General features: G+C 45.0%; 1 protein-coding gene across 1 annotated transcript; it reads right to left on the bottom strand.

The window, feature by feature from the left end:
* Positions 1 to 5065: 5065 nt before the first annotated feature.
* Positions 5066 to 19799, bottom strand: LOC8024632 (repulsive guidance molecule B). Its single transcript, XM_002406397.5, has 7 exons — positions 19634 to 19799; positions 15959 to 16192; positions 12875 to 13047; positions 10044 to 10310; positions 9296 to 9609; positions 8432 to 8495; positions 5066 to 6180 (listed from the first exon to the last, which is right to left on the bottom strand). Exons 1-6 carry the CDS (start codon positions 19701 to 19703, stop codon positions 8459 to 8461), a joined length of 1095 nt encoding a protein of 364 aa, XP_002406441.4. The 5' UTR covers positions 19704 to 19799; the 3' UTR covers positions 5066 to 6180; positions 8432 to 8458.
* Positions 19800 to 21420: the final 1621 nt, after the last annotated feature.

Below are 21420 nucleotides of genomic sequence, written 5' to 3'. Positions count from 1 at the left end.
CTGATGGTATGTTCTTTTCTTTTAAAGGCCGCTGTACAAACGGGACGTTCTGCAGGGAAGAACCTTCTCTCCCGAAGCTGGAGACGGGGAGGGAAAGGGCCAGCGTTGGGTTGAAAGGGCGTCTAGAGAAGGGGATTAGCCTCGGGGCGAGGCCATCCTCTCGAGAGGGAGTGGGGACGGAACATAGCTGCCGTTGGGGTTCCGGCTACCAGGTGGAAGATAAGCTTGTCAAACGGCGACCTCGGATGCGAGGACGGGCACGTCAGAGAATTTGAAAATAGCTGCTTGATTAGCTGGACGACCCAGTGCGGTCTACTGGCTCTAGAAGGAGACTCGGATGAAGAAAACTCGTTTTGCTCCAAAACTCTAAAAGCATTCTGGAACGTGAACTCTTGCCACAAATAAAAATAACACATACATGAAAAACTACGAAGGCACCTAAGCTTTCTCCTATGATGTGAAAATGCGCGAGCATTACAGGCAGAGTTATGTTGGCGCAACTTGCAATAAAGAAAGAAAAAAAAAAGTTATGTCGGCGCAACTAGGCGCAACGAATAGCGCGCTAGTTTCACGATCAAGAGGGCCTAGCTTCGAAACCGGGCAGGGGATGATTTTTTCTCGTGTTCTTTTTGTATTTCGTTTATTCTTTTTTGTTCGGTCACGTGACAATAAAAATCACATGAACAGAATTTTTTTTTTGGCCACGTCGCCAGAGATTTTTTTTATTATTATTACTTCTCCTTTTCTTCTGTCTTTTTTTTTTTTCCTTTTTTTCGGTTTACGCTCCCTTTTGCAAAACTCTTTGCACCTATTTCGCGTTACATTAGCGTTAGCCAAATCATTTTATTTATGGCAGGGAATTCTGCCGTACGTATCTTATGTTACTATTACCAACCCTGGCTTACAATACGCATAGAGAATTTCGTCCGGCAACCAGTTTGGGAATGACGAGGCCAAATTTGTGTTATAATTTTTTTTGAGGTATAAGCATAATTTCGGCCTCGTTATCCGTCGGTCTTTATGATTGGCTCTTCAAGTATCTTTCGGGAAGGCAGGCGACTGGCATTTTTAGTGTGCACGTGTGTCGACCAGAGTGAACATTGCTGAAGCGCCTCCAGTGTGATTTTGGCCGTAAATAACTGGAGGCCCCGGGCAAACCCACCCAATGTAGAAAAGTATCTACCTTTCTCGTTTCATAGAGAGCTATGAAAGGGACGAATCCCAGCCGAGTCAAACTAGAGGCTTGCAAACGCAATCGTGTTGACAATAGCTCCAAGGAGTTTGTATGACTCTCTCTGGCAGTGTGCAGAGGGTAAAGGCACGGAGGTAATATATGCTTTCGCCTAGTCACCTCGCAAACGGTTGGGTATTGGCTGCAGAGATCCATTTCGCTTTGTTATATTACCGGGATTATAGCTTGATTTCTGTGTTCTTAATTTCACAGACAGAACGAAATCGCTTTTCTCGTGTGGCGTCACGGCGGTGAGACAGAAATGAATCAGTGTACCGGAATTCGACGCTTGTGCTCGTTCTATAGCGCTTCTAAAAACCGTGTGATCACGGCTGTCCAATTAACGTCAACAATGCATAAACTGCAGTTACTTGTACTCGTATTGCATCGTGAGGGAACGACTATGACTGGGTAAACAGGAATAGGAAGAATGGGTGCGTGTGATTTGTTGAAGTTCGAATCAACAAATCAAGCTTCAACGAATGCGATAGTATTGCATTCACTGAACCAGCTATATGAGTTTTCAGACGGTATATACCTTCCAAGTATGCGATTCGTGATCTGCCAGTGGTGCCTCAGCTAAATTAAAAAAGCAAAATCCACGTTGAAAAAAAAAATGTTTACGGTGACTCGAGCCGCTCCCGCGCCGAATCATGTTTCACGTAAGCGTAATCTTGGGGCCGATGCACGACGAGTTGTCTTCAATCATAAAAATAGCTTGATTACGATTATTGGCAGCGCTAAGAATTTGAAAGCCAAGCAGTGAAGACAACGGTGTTCTTAGAAATATTATATACATTTTATTTTACACTGTTTGACTACGCTGCCGTCGTTATGTTCTTGAATTATTGGCTAGCTTGTGGCGGACAGGGAAGTCTTGCAGGACCATATGATAGGACCTACACTAAACCTGCCGCACTTCAAAAAATGTTAGTCCAATGCATACAAGCTTGTTCAAGGCGGACGGAGCGTTGCGCATCCGGCAAAGCGCATACAGTCGCTGCCCGCGGCGTTTTTTTTTTTGTTTTTTTTTTTTTGAGCAGCGAAATAATTTTTAGTCAAGCAGCAGGCCCCCTTTTCGGCGGGTTAAGCCGGATTAACGGAGGCGTCTCCTAATCCATTCTCCATGTTGTCCCCTCGGGGGAGGGCGGTAAACAGGTGGGGGAGGGCGGTGAAGGAAGGAAAGGAGGGCAGGAGAGGAGGAAACGCAGAAAAAGTGGAAAGCGCGAACTGTACGGCGGCCTTTAAGAAAATTATGTCTGCAACAAGTAAACATACCCTCCGGCTTTCTTTCACTCACTTCAATAAGGCAAGATGACAGAGCGGCAGAAATTAGCTCCTAAAATGGGACTGTCCCGACCAAGACGGAACGTTTGATCAGGCACTGCACCTATCCATTCACTCAATCATTTTTTTTTTGTGTGTGTGTGTGTTAAGGTGCTTTGGACGTACAGAAGAGGATAGTTAAACAGTAGTTAGTCGGCAGTAGTCCAAACTCTGGAAGAGTAAAATACAAAAAAAAAAAAAAATATAGCCCAACAATTTTTATTTTTTATTGGTGGAAAATTACATTGCACCTAATTTGTTGGCTAATATATTTCTTTTACAAATGACCGGTTTGAAAACACAAAGCGTAACACTTGCGTCATATTTCATGCCATTCGCTGGCCGTCACAGGGCTCAAAGAAGAATAAAAGGTTAAAAAGCGCGAACAAACGAGGACAATAAAGAAACACGGACGACAGGACAGGCGCTTCACTCTCAACTGGTTTTTATTAACACCATTGTCAGCTATATATACACATTGCCCAAACCACATCGGATTCAATCGTGACAATCAGAGCCAACCTTCCAGAAACACCATCTCACTCTGGAGCAAATACAAAGAAAACAATTGCGTCAGCGCTCCGTCTTTGTATTTGCTCCAGAGTGAGATGGTGTTTCTGGAAGGTTGGCTCTGATTGTCGCGATTGAATCTGATGTGGTTTGGGCAATGTATATATATAGGTGACAATGGTGTTAATAAAAACCAGTTGAGAGTGAAGCGCCTGTCCTGTCGTCCGTGTTTCTTTATTGTCCTCGTTTGTTCGCGCTTTTTAACCTTTTATTCAGTAATGGACCAACTAGCCCAAACCCAAGTTTTAATGCTCAAAGAAGAATTCTGTCAAGGTGACAGAAAACACAACAACTAACTTTATGCGAGCACATGCATTAATTCATGCACGAAATATCATTCCGCTCGTTTATTCGCCGATCCTACTCTGGGAAATTTCTTGTGTTTGAGCATTACTATGTAAACAAAGTTTCGCTTTGTATTACTTTTTTTTTTTTTTTCGAAGTTTCTGCAGGGTAGGAAGGAAACCAAACATTAACACAGACCAACCTGATATAATGCCGTCCAGCTCCAAGCCGACGGTAAGAGAGGCGACGCTTGTAAACGCAAACACAGCCAACGCTGCAATCAGAGCGCCAATAAAACAATTAAGCCCGCAAAGACGTGCGAGCTTCAAGACCTCAGCAACAGAGGATAAACTGTCGGCAATTAAAAACGCAGTCCAGAAGGCAATAACCTACCTAGCGTTCAAGTGCAGGAAATACCGAGCTAAAATACACACACACACGTACAGCGCTCGTTACAAACCAAGCGTGACAGTCAACCGTTACGTAAAACTGTATCGATCATCCCCCAACAGCGCATTGTGCAAACTTCCATGCTCTCGAGCACAGCAGCGGCAGTTTCTGAAGCGTGCCGGAAAAAAAACTCACCATAAAACCAGAGTTGCTCTTTGCTTCTGGACGGTCCGAGGGGCGAACCCCCACCCGTGATCCAGACGAGAAGACCGCACGTCGCCGTCAAGACGAGAACGACGCCCAGGCAAACCGGAATCCCGTAATCCAACTTGAACGTCTGAATGCTTAGGTTGAACCCGTACGTGATCGGCACGGCGAGCAGAGACACCCCGAAAACTTTGGTGGCGGACGAGAAGGACGACATGACCGCGCACCGTTTCCTTTCGTTTCTGCAGTCTTTTGTTTTGGTTGTGCTTCACTCCCTACCGAAGGCAGGGCGACGGACCACCGCGAAGATTGAAGGAGCTGACGACTTGAAGTGCGACACCGACACCGAGCGTTCTGTTGCGCCGAACCTTCATGCCGAAATAAGAAAACGGCGCAACGGAAGAATAAGAAAAGAAGGGGGGAGGGAAAATCGCAGACGGTTTTCTTGGCACGGATTCGTAAACAAAACACACACGCACCTTCGGCTGATACGTCCTTGGAGGGGCAATGAAAGTCTTTGAAACAGGAAGGCGTTCTCGACTCGCGCCTGCTCGCAAGTGTTTCGGTGTTTCGGTGTTTCCGTCTCCTGCAAGAAACGCGGCCTGCCTTCCCGCAACGCACGCGCCAGTGTGGACAACCAAGCTTAAATTTGAAGCTGTTCTTAGTTACCTACGTTGAAAAATGACGACATAGAAACTTCAAAATTAGTATCATATTAACAACTTATTTTCTTCTATATTTCAAATAGAAACGGAAAGAGTAAAGAGCACCGAGAGGTAGCGACCTTTCAAACAAAAACCAACCTCGTTGACAATACGCACTGCATGGACCGGTGGATGCAAAATAATGGTAGAACCCTTTTCTGGTGGGCGGCAGCTTGCGCCACCTACCCTCAAACTTTGAAAGTAGACACGTTGACACATATCCTGATTGCGATTGTCTGCTATTTTCAAACTGGCAAAGAGGAAGCTCGCGAAACATTTCACAAACAGGCAATACTGTGAGCATCGATGCAAGACCCCAAGAAGAAGAAATAAATCTGCTCGTGATAAAAACCACGGTAAATTGAATGGCATTTTATTACACGAGCGATCCCCAATTCGAGGACACCTCTGCCGGGCACGTTCTTAGACACAAGAACAGGGTCACCCGTGTGGATATAGTTAGAATATATAAATGTATATATACGACTCGACAGCCACTGTATCTGTTGTGGCACGTTGCGCGGCGTCGAAACCCACGCGCGAGGCAGCAGCTGCTGTTGCAATTCCTTGCCGCCTAATAATTCGAAGTTCTGGCGATCTCCAAAACGTTGAGAGTCCACACACGACAGAATCCGATTCCGCGTCAAGCGGGCCCAGAGCATGGCGTCTGGAACGCATTTCCCACTGGTGCATTTAGTTTCCTTAGCGGAGCGCAAGTTCGTCCAATTCTTGTGCAGGGTTTGCACTGATGTCACAACGCCGAGCTCCAATTGGCTCTAACGGAGGGATGGTGGGTAGACCTCAATGCTAGCTGCCTCGAGGTATACCCACTATCCTTCCGGTCGGAGCCCACTGCAGCGTCACCGCAACCCCTGCTCAAGAAGCAGACAAACTTGCACCCCACATACTGCTCATGCATCGAAAGTGATCCTGAAGGGTCAACAAATGACGTCACAGAACCCGGATGTCAGTGCTGTCGGACGTGGCGATCCTGGCAGTTGGCCGTAGAAGTTCCGGTAAAAAGCACGAGCAAACGTGGCTGTCGTCGCAGCGTCTCAACTCCTGGCTGCTGGCGCTTCTGTGGACTCGAGATGGAGAGCGACCTACGGCAAAGTGAGCGTCCGCCAGATCCACCACCGCCACTGCGACACCACCAGGTCAGAGACCGGAGACGGCACGACCCTTCCACGACGTAACCGGGACCACCACTTTTACGGACGCAGTCAACACACCAATTGGAGACACATTCCAGACACCGTACCCAGAGTAACGTCTCGTTTCTTTTTCTTCCGCACTCTCGGTTGCGGAGAAGACGTGCCGTCGGCGGCGTCTCTCGTGCTCGAGGCGCAGATGACGTCGTTTCCTGAGAGTTGAGCGGCAGGGCGGGCTCGGTGGATGGCTCGGCGGTTCTTCGACTCCACTCAATATGCCCGTTTCCCTGCAAGGCTCTGGACCCCTTTTCACCGGCTGCAAGGTAATAACAAAAAGTTTCGTCAGCCTGGAAGCACCAGAGAGTTTCTAACCACACAACTCTCAGTGAAAAAATGTTGTTTCATTACCTTTTTTTTTTTTTTTTTTTTGATGGGAGAAACTTGCGCTCACAAAGCCTGTCCCAAATTCTTTCTAGCGTAAAATTTCATTCCCGAAATTTTCTCCAACGTAACTAGTTTACATATTCACTGTGGGTTGCTTGCTTTTTCGGGTTCTCCTGATAATGCACTACAAAGATTTCGATACAGAACGATTCCCAATTTCATACGAACAACTGAGACGGAATATAAGCGCTGTCCCAACATACAGTGGGCTCGCGATTATTCAAACTCTGATATTTCATACTTCCGGTTAATTCAAACAAACTGAAAAAATGTTTGGTTGTCCCGCTATGTTTTCAATGAATTTATAAGCTGCTTAATCGAAACAGCAATTTCGCTGTATTCATGCTATTTGTTCATCGGGCGAGATAGCCCCGTTGAGTGCGCTTCTCACCGAGCACCGGTGTACTGCGGAAAAGCAATACCGACGAAGCTCGCGGTCATGGCTTTTTCGCAGTGCGCAAGGGCTCGGTGAGAAGCCCTTGCGTAAGTACACATTGCAAGGTGCCCGATGACCCGGCCGTTGATGTTTCCTTGTATTGTCTGGACATACCAGGGCTCAAGGCGCAGCCCTTTCCACCAGCTTCTCAGCGTTCAGTGTGATCGGCAGGTAAAGGGGTGCTCTGATTTCGCCACGTATCAGTGAATCTTAGCGGCCCGGACGCTTTTCTTGTTTACGACGCATTCGCGGTACGATACGGCCGGGGTCTCCTACCTAATTTGAAAGTAGACATTATTCACGACTTCTCGCGCCTGACGCCAAAACATGCCTTTGCGAAAGGACGCTTTAATGCGAATCAGAGAGGAAAGCAGCGAAGCACGTGATTCGGCCATTACAAGAACAAAATCGTACAGAAAAACAGAACGGTGCAGCCGCGTTGCCAGCGGATGTGTGTGTTTTCACCAAACCAGATGCATTTACATATATTAATAAAAACATAAACTTCAGATATTTAATTCCTTTAGTTGCAAATCATTCTCAGCAGTACACATCTGGTACATTGTGCAATGTTTACGCACAAAACAGTTATTTAAAAAAAAATACTTTTGTGGATTACTTTGTGGTGTGTAAGAATGCTCTTCTCGAAGTTGCAACGAAGTATAGGTAGTTTTATTAAAACTAACCGAGGTTAGAAGTGGACCAGAGGGAAGTTGGGAACAACATTCCCGGGTTCAGATGAATTTTCATTTAAGCATGGTACAACGGTAGTAAAAGGCTCGGAGAAACTATTTGATATCTGATTAGAAAATATTTGGCCAAAAACACTATTTGCTTCGAACTTCACCAATGTTTTATGTGTGTGTCTGCTTTTAAATAGGCCTGTGTGAAGTGTAAAAAATCTGCTTAATAAGTGTAGCTATTCCTACAGCAAATTTCGCACTTTGCCTCACCTCATTATTAGATGAATTTCTGATAATCCAAACTTGTGATATCTCAAACTAAATTCTGTAGATTCCTGGAGTTCGAATTAATGAGAGTCGACTGTACTCCACCTGTATAGGGGCTCGTTGGTCAGACACGTTAATTAACTCACAAAAGCTCTGCAACACGTGCGGCAGAAGCTTGGGCTGTATACTCGGGAATCCGAATGAACAATCTCGCTCTCACCTGATTCGATGTGGACAAGCATTGTGTCAATACGCATTCCTGTAATCACTGCTGTACAACACTTATTGAACACCCAAATTAGCTGACAGTGGACAGGCTATCCTGATGCAGCAAATACGAGAATTAGTGGACAAATGGCACTGGACAAATTCTCCTTCTACAGCAAAAAGCCGAACTAGCAGACACATAATACACTAAACAAATTACCAGTTTTGTAGCAAGCACCAAAATTAGCACATACATGGTATGCTCGACAAATTACCCATATGTGGCAAGGACTAAAATCAGCAGAAACACTAAACTACAAATTACCTTTTCACAGTGAAGACACAGGTCAGTAACTTTTAAGAAAGACTATGACCACTCACCATCTAGGGATCCGCACGGCTAATTTTACTTCTCGTTAAATTTTCGACCTGATTCGTAGACCATACATACTTCCCAATTGACAAATGAAGGCTCGATTAAAGCCATGAATTCAAAAAAAAAAAGAAGAGAAATAGAAAACACCACTCACCCAAGTTTTTCCTCGGGCACCTGGGCCTCACCTCACGGCAGTCCCCAGCGAATCCACCCAGTTCCTAAAAGAAGAGGATCAGATGCACAACCGTTACACCACCATGCCTCGCGTTATCCGAATGAACCTAGACGAGATGTACGGTGAGACCCCATTAGTGAATAATTCGATTTGAAAGTGAACTGGTTGGCACTTACGCAGGACAACTGACCCCATGCTCCAAACAAACACTATTGTAGAATACCATATATATATATATACATATTTTCTTTTCTTTTTTTTGCATCGGGACATTGCAAATGAGTTTATCAGATAAATCTAAATTGACGGAAATTTTATTGGAGAGGGTTTGTTGGAGCTTTTAGGAATCGTCCGAAAACGCAGAACCTTACTTATGACGTAACTTAATTTCTCGCAACTTTTGAATAAGATGACAAAAAGCTCCGACACTTTGGCACCTGTTGCGGCCTATTAACGCTATGTTTGGGTAGAGACAGATAGCTTGGCAACGCATAGTTTACTTTTGTAATGAAAAAAACAATAAAAATACTTCTAGGGAGGACACATGAAACCCTCAAAATTTCTGTCTATTTTCTATTTCATCGCGTATCATTCTTTCTTTATTGGCTCGAAAAAACATTTTTGGTAATGTCATAAACAATCATTTCTCATAAATAGTATGGCAAATTTGCTTTTGTAAAAAAGTGCAAAACCTTTGCCCTAGTGAAATGATGTTGCAGGTCCCACTCATAGATGGCGTCAATGTCTTCTCTTGTCGTAAGAGACCACGAGAGCTCGGCCGTAAACAAAAATGCTAGTGCACGATGCTGCCTCGACGTGGAACGACGTTTGTGCAACGCTCACCTCGAGCCAACCCACGCCAGGATTCCGGACAATGCCACAACCACCGCGGAAGCGCGACGCACGGGTGCCTCTGACGGACTCCGCGACTCTCGGACTGGCGGGGAGGCGCCAAGGCTCCGGAGGTCCGCAACGGCGGCGCTGGCGGCACCGGCCACTTCTGCCGACCTGGCGTCTTCCGTCGACAGCACGTCGAACACGCAGGCATCCCAGTACGCCCCTGTCAGGTTCACCTTCGTGCAGCTCGACTCGGCCTTCTCCCGCCGCCACTGCTCAACGTTGTGGAGTTCGGGCAGCAGTTCCCTCGTCGGACAACCCTGGGGACGGGAGGAATCGCAAAAGAAAAGTGATCGCGGTCACAAAGAGGTGGCCAGGACATTGGTGGAAGTTATGGAGGAAAATCGGCTCTCGGGGACGGAGGAAAATCGGGACTGTCCAGTTTCATAAGACATCTCGGGATGTGGGACCCTGGGAACAATCGGTGGCTCCACCACGGATCTGCCAGTCAAGGCACCACACCCAACAGGTTGGGCCAACGTCGAGCCGGCCGAAAACCGGCCAGGAACCGACTTTGAAACAAACTATGGCTAACCTAGGGCCAATCTCGAGACAGCTGTAAACAGACCTTGAGCTGGCCAAGAACCATATTTGAGCCGATCAGGAGCCAACCTCGGGCCAGTCTGCAGCCAACCTCGAACCGCAGCTCGAGACAACATTGATTCAAGGCACGAGCGAGCGGACCAAACCTCACCTGAGAGCACAGAGGCGTTCCCATGTCTGCGATTTGCGTCGGCATCCGAAGAGTGACCGACAGGAAGTCTCCGTGCTGACGAATCCGCAGGCGGACCCCCGCGTGGTAGAGCGTCAGCTCCACCAGGTCCAGCTCCGGCGTCGTGAGCTCCACTCCGCGGCCGGCCGACGTCGTCCCATCCTTGAAGACGGAGGGGAGGTCGCGCAGCTGGGCCTCGTACGTCTTCTCGAGGGCGCACGAACCGTGGGAGTGCACCACCACCGTCACCTGCAGCCAAGACCACCTTTGAGGGCACTGCGGCAATTTCTGGAGCTACTCCTATTGACCATATTTTCCGAATCCCCAACCTTTGCCCTTTACAGTAGGCTATTCAGTATTGCGAAATTCAGAATGGTTATTGTAAAATCAACAAATGAAGCTGGTACCAAAACCATCGTTCGAATAAACCCACACTTTTCGGTGCCTTGACGTCAAGCAGGCAGTCTAAAAAAAACGAAATATAGGCTGGTTCACGCGGCACCCTTTTCTTATGCTATGTTAAGTACGCTTACGTCGAGATACAACAGCGAGTCACTGGCGCGTCTCTGCTTCGTATTCCGCATGCCAAGCTGTTCCTTTAAAAGGAAGCTAAAAAGATTCTTGAAAAGAAAAAAAAAATGGAGGTGATTCTTAGCGTATTTTTGTCCTGCGAAGTTGAATATCACAAGGATTTGACCCGAATTTACCAATAGGTGCGAGAAGAACCGGAAATGTAACCACTGGGTGCGACGTCATACCCAGAAGTTTCAGCTAGCTGTCTTGCACATGCTGTTTGTGAGGGAACGCGCGCAGCACTTTTCACTGCTCGGGCAAGACTTGCGGAAAGGTTTAGATCTCTGTATAATGCGTCACGATTCCACCCTTGCACCAAACGCGACGGGAAGAAGGGGCTTCCAGACTATTTTGAAAGCACTGTTGTGCTTTCAAAATGGCGCATCAATCTGGCGCATCAATCTGAAATATAATTTTGATATTCGTAATCCTGAAGGCCAAATAAAGATGATTTAAACAAGAAGATGGCTTCTTAAAAATGTTTTTTTAAAGAGTTAATTCTCTCTGATATTTGGCATGGGTATGTGATTGGCTATGCTGATTCCAGAAATGTAATCAGATTTGAGGTATCTGTTTCATGGTCTTAAAACACTTTCCTATTGAAATAGATTTTTTTTTTATTGATAGCGGTTGGTTTTGAGATATGCCAAACAAGCTAAAACTATTTTTATTTCTTTAAAACCAAATAATCTGCAGAAAAACTCTAGACTAATTGGAGGCCATAAAATAAAGGCCATAACAATGCCCAATTGCATGATATCAGTGTTATCATAATAGAAACACCATAATAAAAATAGCTTTAGTTAGCAACTTTAGTTATTCCTAAAAAAAAAAACAAGTTCATAAGAATTGACTGAGTAGAAGTTTATAAAAAAAAAAAAAAAAAAAAAAAACCTAGAATTGAAGCATATGGTGAAAAAAAATTTCGATATTTTTAGGGCAGATATAGTTCCCACCATGTGATGTTACTGTAAATAACCTCATTTGCACAAAATATGACGACTGAAATGTCAATGAAAAAAATGGAAGATGTTTATAAATCGCTGTAATGCAAAATTAGAGGGCAGCTCTTGGAGTATTTTGTTTGATTTTGCGATATACCGTGCTAAAGAATTTGAGCAAGAGATATCTATATGTTCAAATATAGACCTCGTGCTGCTGCATACCTTATATAAATTAGATGTAAATATATATAAATTAATCATTTACTATATTATTATTTACTCCAAGAGGAGGGGAGGCGGGGACGCATAGCCTCGATTATGCGTCCCCGGTTTATGCGACATCCCGCCTTTTACGACGAATTTGCCCGGTCCCGACAAACTCCTCATAAAAATAATGTATTAAAATCCAGTTTACACGAGGTGCAATTCTATGTATCCTGCGTCATACGACGTTCCGGCAAAAAACGCACGACGAATTTGACAGCTGCATGAGGGGAGGGGGGCAACGCGGCAAAGTTTTCCGCGCCTGCACGTCGTTTCAGAGGGTCCAAAAACACGCCGCCGGCAACCCAAAACAGCCGCAGCGCCAAGAGGGACCAGGAAACAGAGCTTTCCCTTCTCCTGCTTGGGTAGTGAAATGCCTTGACGATTTCGTGTTGCGTTTTTGTTCCACTCATCTCATCGTTCTGTTGTCTCTCATTTAACCTCGCTCTCCTCTGCACGCCACTTCCTCCAACTCGTTGCTTCCCCCAGGAGTGACCAAGCTTCCGCTGGTTCCCGCCTCTCCCGCTTTTGGAAAGCATGAAAGGCGACAAGGATCCCATCGTCGCGATTGTGCACGTTGGTGAACAATGTTTCGCAAATTGACACCATTTGTTTCGATTGTTTTTGCTTTTAAATTTAAATCATTTAAAACCCTCGCTTGTCTTTTTCACACGAGGCCGATCACTGTATCTATAATTATAGTTTTTTCGAATGATACGACTCACGAATTATAAAAAAGATTTCGTATGGTGCAGCAAAAGTCGTATAATCGGGGTTCCATTGTAGAACAATTTGGGAATGCGGCAAAAATGATACTCGAGTCCGTTGCAGGTTAGGAAAAGCAAGACAATCTCTTTCCACAAAACCCTCCACTTTTTCCACTTTAGCAAAGTGAACACTGGAAGTGAAGATGAGGAGACCCCCACTAGCGGCGAGCAGAGAGCTTTGAGGGAAGGGCTTGCCCCGCTATTCTGAACCTGCAACAGGCCACTGAACGCTGCAAGAATGTCACGGGAACAAACTTTTTTTCACCTTTGAGACGACGGTAGCAGTTGCGCCGGCGTGGCTATTGGTGACCTGAACGGCGAGGTAGGCGTTATCCACCATGGGCCATGCCCCCACGGCTCGGCACGTCTGCAGCTTGCCGCCAAACGTCTGGAGATGGGGGTCACCGTACAGGCCACACTGGCCATACCCCCCATCAGCTGCACAAAGACATTGAACCAATGTTGAACCAACGCCGAATGCACCGCATAAAACCAAATCGGGTAGCGATGCCCACCCCACCACATTAAATCACTTGTAGACAACACATAGTTTGGCTATCACCATGAAACGGCGTCCAAAAGAACAAACATTGTTAGACACCAACTTTGGCAACGATGACATTGAGAATGACGACAACGATAATGGTGGAGATGGCACGGAAGCCGATATGATATGTACAGAGCGTAAAACTGTTAGCCCCAACAGAAGAGGTCCTGAATCCATACCAGTCTTCTTGCACGACCAAAGCACTGCCACCAAAGGGGTAGTAAGACCTTGAAAAGGAGTTCCCTCGGAACCTCAGCATGGCAGACAACATTTTGCTATGAGGTTTAGCTCCTTCCCAAGTCCTGAAGAATCTCCAGGCTTTTGAGGATGCTTCAGGCTCCTGAAGAAGCTTCATGCCTCTGAGGCAGCTTCAGGCCTTCCAGGAAGCTTCATGCCTTCCAGGAATCTTCAGGCCTTTCAGGAAGCTTCAGGTTTTTCAGAAAGCTTCAGACCTCTAAAGAAGCTTCAGGCCCTGGAGTAACTTCAGGCTCCTGATAAAGCGCCAGGCCCCTCAGGGAGCTTCAGGCCCTGAGAAAGCACAAGGTCCCTGAAAAAGCTTCAGGCCGTAGGAAGCTTCAGGGCCCTGGAGAAACTTCAAGGTCCTGAAGCATCAGGCATCAGAGGAAGCTTCAGGCTCCGAAGAAGCTAATACTCGTAGAAAAACGTTGTCTGCCATGCTGAGACATCCAGGAGACTCCTTTCCAAGTACCATTAGTGCAACAGAATCCATTAATGTGCCACACCAGGTGGTACTTATTTCAACCTTCCAGTTTCAATTCGACCCGAAAAAACCTTTTCACATTAACTTCTATCACTTGCCCTTTCCCAGAACAACCTTCAGGTTTCGATCATTGTCATCTTGCCCTTGACGGGAGGTTATCAGTTGAGTCAGCTCAAAAATCCCTCCTCCTCCTTAATGACCTAACGTACACGCATGACGGTATGTTTAGGTTGCTTATGAGAAAAATTATGGCACTGGCATTCGTACCGGTTCCAGACACTGCGTGCGTGGTTCTTTTTATACCAACAAGGTACCTGTCTTGTAATATTTTCTTTTTCTTTTGTAACACCAACTTTAACCAGAAGCGTATTATCCAACCATTAAAATTAATAAAAGAAAGACTAACAACATTGTGTCATTTTATTTAGGTCATACAATAAAAGAGTAGGAGAGGAAAGCCCGTCAGCCACCGCATCAAAGTACTATTTCATGTGTGATAAGACGAGCGTACACCACTGGAAAAATATGACAATATCCAATAATGACAGCACCTCATATTGGTCTCAGTTTTAAGCACAAACCCGCAATTCCGTGCTTTGAACCACATACTTGACATCAACTTGCCAATTGCTGAGAGAAAAAACACATGCGCACACACGCCATGCCAAGTTTCACCTGTCGATGAGTCTTCCGCTTTGTTGTGGCTTGGACAATTTGGGTTTTCTTTGCCCCAAGAACGTTTTCTGCTCTTTCCCTGCCAAACAAGAACACACTTTCCCAAAACAATTGATGCTCCTGAATTTTTTTTCTTCTTTTTCTAGGGACAGCATTTTTGGCGAGATAGAACGCTTAAAAGCAATCTTTCGTTAAAATCGTGTCTTTCTTGACGTAAGGAACAATTTTCCCCCTGACCGACACTTTTTCTTGGAGAGTAATTTTCTCCCGCAAAACATTCAATTGTGCACTTTCTATTATCACTCACTTTTCCCTCTACACTCTCTGGTCGCACACATTTGTGGGCCGCCTCGACGAAAATGTAGATCTGGACCAGGGGATATCCGCATCCGATCCATATACGCAGCCCTTGGCATCCGCATCCGATCCAAAATCCATCAAATCTGATTCATTTTTATCTGCATCCGCCAGTTTACTACGGATATCTGTGGATGATCCGCAGATATTCAGGGCTCTAATCATATAATGTCATGGCACCGACAGATCAACACAATGTCAGGGAGAGCCCACCTGAACATTTCTAGTTTTATTCATTTGATCAAGGAGAATAAGGCTTGGACAAGGATATTTTTGCTGCAACTTGCAAATGGTGGTGCTGTGCAGGTCAGGGAGCACAAGTGGATCACCAAAAATAGCAGAATATCTGAACTGGAGTGTAGGTTTTCTAACGGTGTGAGTGATTTCTTTCTTTGACTTCCTGAACAAGGCAAAGGCGTTTTCGGTTCCCTGAATATTCTGTTAGCACAAAGATTGTCTGACTGAAAATGTAAAACAAAAATGAAGTCCCAATTGCAGCCCTGTCTTACCGGTCTGATTTATCACCCATTAAATGTTTTTCTTATTGCGCAAAGTCAGTTCTGCAGAAGCGTACCTGAGGGGTTATGTTCAAGAACTTGCTTAAAGGGTGGCTAAAGTAGAAATACCCTATGTGCACAAGTCTTTGAAAGAAATGCATGTCTTTGATATAGTAGATTAAAATACAAAACAAATACACATCAAACGTTTTTAAACAAGAAAGATGTTCAGACAAGGGTCAGAGTACAGAAGTCTGTTAGAAAAAGGGATGAGATGTACCGGGCATTTTGGGAATGGGCTGTAATGGGATGGGTTCAAATGCTAAGGATGTTTTTAATATGGGTTCTAACGTCACGGGTTCAAACGGGAAGGAGTTGTTTCGAGCTACACCCGCCACACCAACATATGGCAGGTATAGTTCAGACTCCGATCTGGACGAGTAAACTACAACGGAGTGCCGACGCCACGTTTAGGCTTACTGCCTCGTGCAATGTAGAAATCAGAAGTCAGTTAGAAAAATTAATGCCACAAGAACTGGCCGTGCTACGTACCCAACAGCCATTGGCAGGTTGCCTCCGGCGGCTGCGGCAAACTCGTCGGAGTCACGGCCGCCGCATCGTCCGCCGACGTGCAGTTCTTCAGACCCGCGACGAGCAGACGGTAATGAAGGTTCTCGTGGCACTGCTTGGCTATGGCTTCTAAACAATCCCGATACTTGGCCGGACCACAGGGCTTCCCTTCTGGATTGTGGTCTGTTTTGCACCGCTCAGCATCGCACTCATCCGCTGCATTTGAATTCAGACACAGTAGACTGTAGCTTTGCTTTTCGTCAACACGTAAGTAGGGTTCAGTGCTATCACTAAAAACCAACCCCAAAAATTAGCCCCTCCCCTCCCCCCACCCACCCCTAAGATGGTTTTATCAAAATCACAAGAAAACCCAAAACCCAGAATGGGAGCCGTTTTCGAATAAGAAAAACCCGAGTTTCGCGGGTTGAAACTCTTCATCCACGGCTTTATTTTGTGTTGGCCTGCAAGGCAGCCCCCACTGATCTGTCCGTGACGCTGCTGCTTTCTTTGGGACCGCATACTTTATCTCGTCTGCCTCTTGCATTAATATGAGGACATGTTCCAAGCATTCGGGTCGCGCACATGTTCCTTGGAGGTCGGGCAATCCTATGCTCGTGTCTCGTTTTCTTAAACCATTAAATCCTTTTTTTTTTTTTTTCACATTCAGAATTTAGATTAAAAAACACTAAAACTGTGAAGAACAAAAAAAAATCTTTGAACTTAAGGAAAACAAAATCCTGAAAAATATGGAACCCTAATCATAAGTAAGCTTTAGAGTACAGTACTATACTTTGTTTCAACATGAGTCCAGGTGCAGTCGAAGGCTGGAACATACACAAACACATACATATAGGCTACAACCAGAAGGTCCACCACTAGGGTTCCGTGTTTTCAGACAAGTCCAAAAAACGGCCACCACTGAAATTTGTTTAAATTCGGATTTCTCTTCAGACTCCAAAAATAAATGTACCAATGCCAAAAAAAAGAGACAGTATTTTACAAAAATGTTTGATCAGTGCATGGGGTCAATGGTCCTGAGAAAACAACACCGCAGTCATCTTGAAAATCTCGGACCATCGACAAAAGGGGTATTCTTTACCACCCCACCCCGCACAGCCGCGGGGAAGGTGGATAGAATAGGACGGGACGAGCAAGAGCTTCCCAGCGACTACCTCCTGAGGCCTTAATCCACTCGGCAAGACCAAGAGACCGGGGAATCGCCGCCTGCTGAGATTGGACAGCAGTACGGAGCAGGCCAATCACAACAGGTGGCAATCTCCTGGTCCTTTGGTCTCGCCGTGTAGATTAGGGCCCCAGGAAATGTTTTTTATTTTAAGGTATCGACGTTTATTAAAGCAACATTTGTTCACAATTTTTGTAATGGGACAACTTAGCATTGCCAATGGCAATGGCACCAATGTCAAATTCAGCTTAAAAAAAAACTAAATTATACAAGTGTGTTTTGTTTTTTTGTTGTTGTTGTTTCGATTTAGCATACGCATATCTGGATATTATTTAGTTTTATTTTTGAGAAGTAGGAAACACTGCAAAATTAAACTCCTTGAGTTCGGAGAATTGGGAATCAAACAAAAACAAACTCTGGTAAACTCTGAAGTTTCGTCAAAAAACAAACTCTGAAAAACAACCTCTGAATTTGACGAATAATAAACTCAGAGATCACAAAATCCGAGTCACAACACATTCTGTGTTCACTAGATAAGCCGGCAATAAAATACGCAAAAAAAAAAAAAAGATGACAAACGCAGTGATGTTGCACTTTTGACACTGATCAATTGGACCTATATCGGCTCTTAGCATCGGTTGCTCTTGGGGGTGAAACGAAGTATAGATAAGGAGAAAACCATTCAGGTAAGTCTTATATGATCGACACCAGCAAATACTGGTAGTCCAGCTACTCCGGGAAAATCTAGTCGAATCGACGTCCAAAGTTTTCTGTGTTTATGCAGACGGAGATTTTGCAGTGTCCTTTTGCATACAGTTGAGGAGGAATTGCTCCATGTCAGTGGCTTGACCAGAGCAAGTGTTATAACCATCAGTTATAAGCAAAATATATGCACAGCACGACAAGAGTTGTTCTGCCCCCAATTCAAAGGATGAAGTCATATATATTCATTAATCCATCTACTTCCTTCCAAGAGTGTCTGTGGAAAATAAGAGGCTTTTTTTTTTAATCTTTGATATTGTTTTAGATATTGGAACTTACAGCAATAAACTGAATATATCTATGCAGCTGGGGTTAATTGCAGCAGCCTACCACGGCTTAACTCTTTGTACTTGCATGTTCAAATGATTTATTGTAGGGTACATATGCTATAGAAATGATAACACTTCTATAAGGCACGCTTCAGACGGGGCAACTTTTCCAGCAATTTTGAGGTTGCTGGCAGGTTGTTCCCTACCTTTCCCTAGATCGACGCAAATTGCTGAGATCAGGTTCGGCTCGAAACGGACGAGCAACTCGAACACTCGCAGCCGTTTGAAGCGGCAGCAGCCAATCGGGGACTCAATATTTTTACATGACACCCCCGTGGTGGTGATGATGACAGCTAAAGACTTAGTTCTGGTTTGAAATCTATCGTTTTTGGAAATAAACCTTTGCAGAAAGATGAGTAAGTATTCTTAACGCCATTCAAAGATATAAAGACATGTTTTTAGCGCGTGGCTGGGCATCTAAATAGTGCAAGAAAATTCAAAATGAACGATGATGATAGCAAGTCGTAGCAATCCGGTTGCTGCCTGTGAACGCGGACGGCCCGTGTTGCTGGCGTTGCGACGTGAAGTTGCTGGGTGAAATTGCTCTGTCTGAAGCGGGCCTAAGCAACAACAATTGTACTCAATGTGCTGTATCATAAGTACTGTTCATAGGCAATCACAAATAATCACTAGGGGCAATATTCCCTAAACAAGTCAGGCCTCATTTAACCCCAGTTTAGAGACAACCTGCACCACCCCCTTAAGCTGTGTAGACACAAAACCAAGGTCAAAACGGCTTCCGATTCTGCAGATATTTCTAAGCAAAAATAAAACGCGTTTTACTTATCTTTGTTGTAACGTAATGTTTGGACGTGTTAATGTTGCACTGTTTACAGGAAAACCTGTAACTCTGGAACTCTGCGTCTTTAAGAATTACTCGTATGTTTTTAGCAGTAAGTAAGGAACTGTTTTTTGCTTAAACTCAACTCGATAACTTTGTTGTCAGGGTCGAATTGAAATCATGTCGACCTAAAGCTCAATATGGAGTTTGTAGCAACGCGGGCGTGAAACTTCCCAAGACCATACGTCCACCACCCGCCCCACCAAACAGTACTAGCTCGCCAGCTAGAGCTAAAATCACTCGCCCGTCCGAGTCGACTTTAAAAAATGTCGAACAGCTTTGCTGGTTCGGGAAAGGCCATACGCCCACCAAAGGACTTCGGGAAGATCGTCAGTTTGCCATTCACAGGCGATCTGTCTGAACAAGTCGACTTGAAAGAAACAACTTGAAGATAAGTACGTTCGACCACGGAGGAACGCAGCTCTGGAGGTCGAATTATTCGACAAAAACAAAACGCAGTTGCCTTTCAAAACAATGCGAAGGAAGTAGCGCGCACGAAGCGTTGGTTTGAAAACGGTGATCGAGGAGGGCTCACGACTCACCAATCACCGAAATCGGTGTCACCAGGACGCAGAGGATGAGCCATCGCACACAAACGCGGAGATACTCCATTAAAGACCATTAAAGCAGACGGGAAATTCAATCGTCGGTTGCGGGGGCAGAGACAATGATAAGGCGGCCATATTTGAAGGTGTGTTCGTTTGTTACGATTGTCGTTGTTCCGTGTCACTGATGTCATCAGAGTCACTCTGGTCACTCTTTCTGGGCGAAATGTTTTGTTCTTAATGCAGTTTGAGCAAGTTTAGTTTTTTTAGTATTTATTCAAATTTTACGACATTGGGTTTTTTTATCATTTTTTTAGTTTTTACAAACAAAAAGCGCTATGATGCAAAATAAGTGACACGTGACTATTTTAGGGTGAACGCAAGTGTCGCTGTCGTCGTAGCGTCTCCATGCGTCCCATTTCGCGACTGTGGTCATTTTCCGTGTAGTGTTAAAGCTGGAGAGAAAGCTACAGGCGACCAGGCGCCCGCCGTCTTCATCTTTACTACTGTCTCGCCGCCAGGATCGCGGCAGGTAAACTAATGAAAGACTAATGAACTAATGACGAGACGGCTAAGCACTTGATACTCTACTGTAAAGTGCTTCACCCTATGCCTACCGAAGACAACATAGATTTGGGTTTTAGAGACAGCGAAGGGAGAGTGGATTTCAAGACAGTAGAGATTACCAAGTAAAGATTAAGTGAATGGTGGCAGAAAGCGAGAGAAAACTAGGTATTTTTTTATTAACTGATGGCAAGGAGGTTTTATAGCCTCACTTTCTTTGCAGTGCGGAGTGAATATAAATTTCACATTTAAATTTTCTAAGCTTAAATGGTAAAACAAAATGGCTAGGTGGCGTAAGCTACCGCCCGATCTTAGGGGCTCAGCCGGATTCGTTTATCCACCTGAGCTGTGTCGTCATTAGGGGGAGGTAGAGGTGGTAGAGGGGCCAAAATGAGGATGCGGAAAATCTCCCGTCGGACTCGGACACGGTGTGGGAAGGCTGACTCGGAGCGACTGAGCAGTTGACGACCACTGATCGACGGTCCACCACGTTTGCGTTACCCTTACCTTTGCCTTTACCCAGTTGTGCTTGTAACGTTGCTTTTACCGAACGAATCCGGACTCCAAAACGGATGCAATCACAAGCTTAAAAAGAAAAAAAGAAAAGAGAAACTTGTTTGCTCGTGTACATGACTATCCGCATGCTTTCGAACTCGGTTTTTTTTTAATGTTTTTTGTCTACACGTAGTCCCAGAATAAAAGAAAAGAAAAAAAGAAAGAAAAACGCCTTATCAGGGGTTGTATTTTGTGCTATTTCCTCTGAGCATTTTTCAGGGACGATCAAATGCAAGGGCTCGACCTTTTACGCTTTTACATCGTGTTCCGGGGTATGGACAGTATGAACGTGTTACTTTTTGTGGATTTCCAGCAGAATCGTCGTCGTGAACTGAACAATACACCGACATGGTGCAAAAATATCTCTGTACATGTTTTACGCGACAATAGCACATATTTGAGACAATATTCTGCATTCTGCGGGAAATTCTACAAAACGCCCCCCCCCCCCCCTCAAAAAAAAAAAAAAAAAAAAAAATTATTGCAAAAATGAAGTAAGCGTTGTTAACATCGTTCAACGCTCATTCTCAAAGTAACGTTGGAACCTGCAGATGTTAATTAAAGTTTCAGAGCTATCTTATGGTGTTCGACGGAGCTGAGTTACGTTGATTTTTCCACTTAAAATTTCAAAAAATCACATAACTGTTGAACGAGGTAACGGTTAG

The sequence above is a fragment of the Ixodes scapularis genome, unplaced genomic scaffold (assembly GCF_016920785.2).
Source record: "Ixodes scapularis isolate PalLabHiFi unplaced genomic scaffold, ASM1692078v2 PGA_scaffold11__112_contigs__length_91849675, whole genome shotgun sequence".
Taxonomy (NCBI): domain Eukaryota; kingdom Metazoa; phylum Arthropoda; class Arachnida; order Ixodida; family Ixodidae; genus Ixodes; species Ixodes scapularis.
Note: the sequence above shows the minus strand (reverse complement) of the source record. Positions and strands in the feature narration are given on the sequence as shown.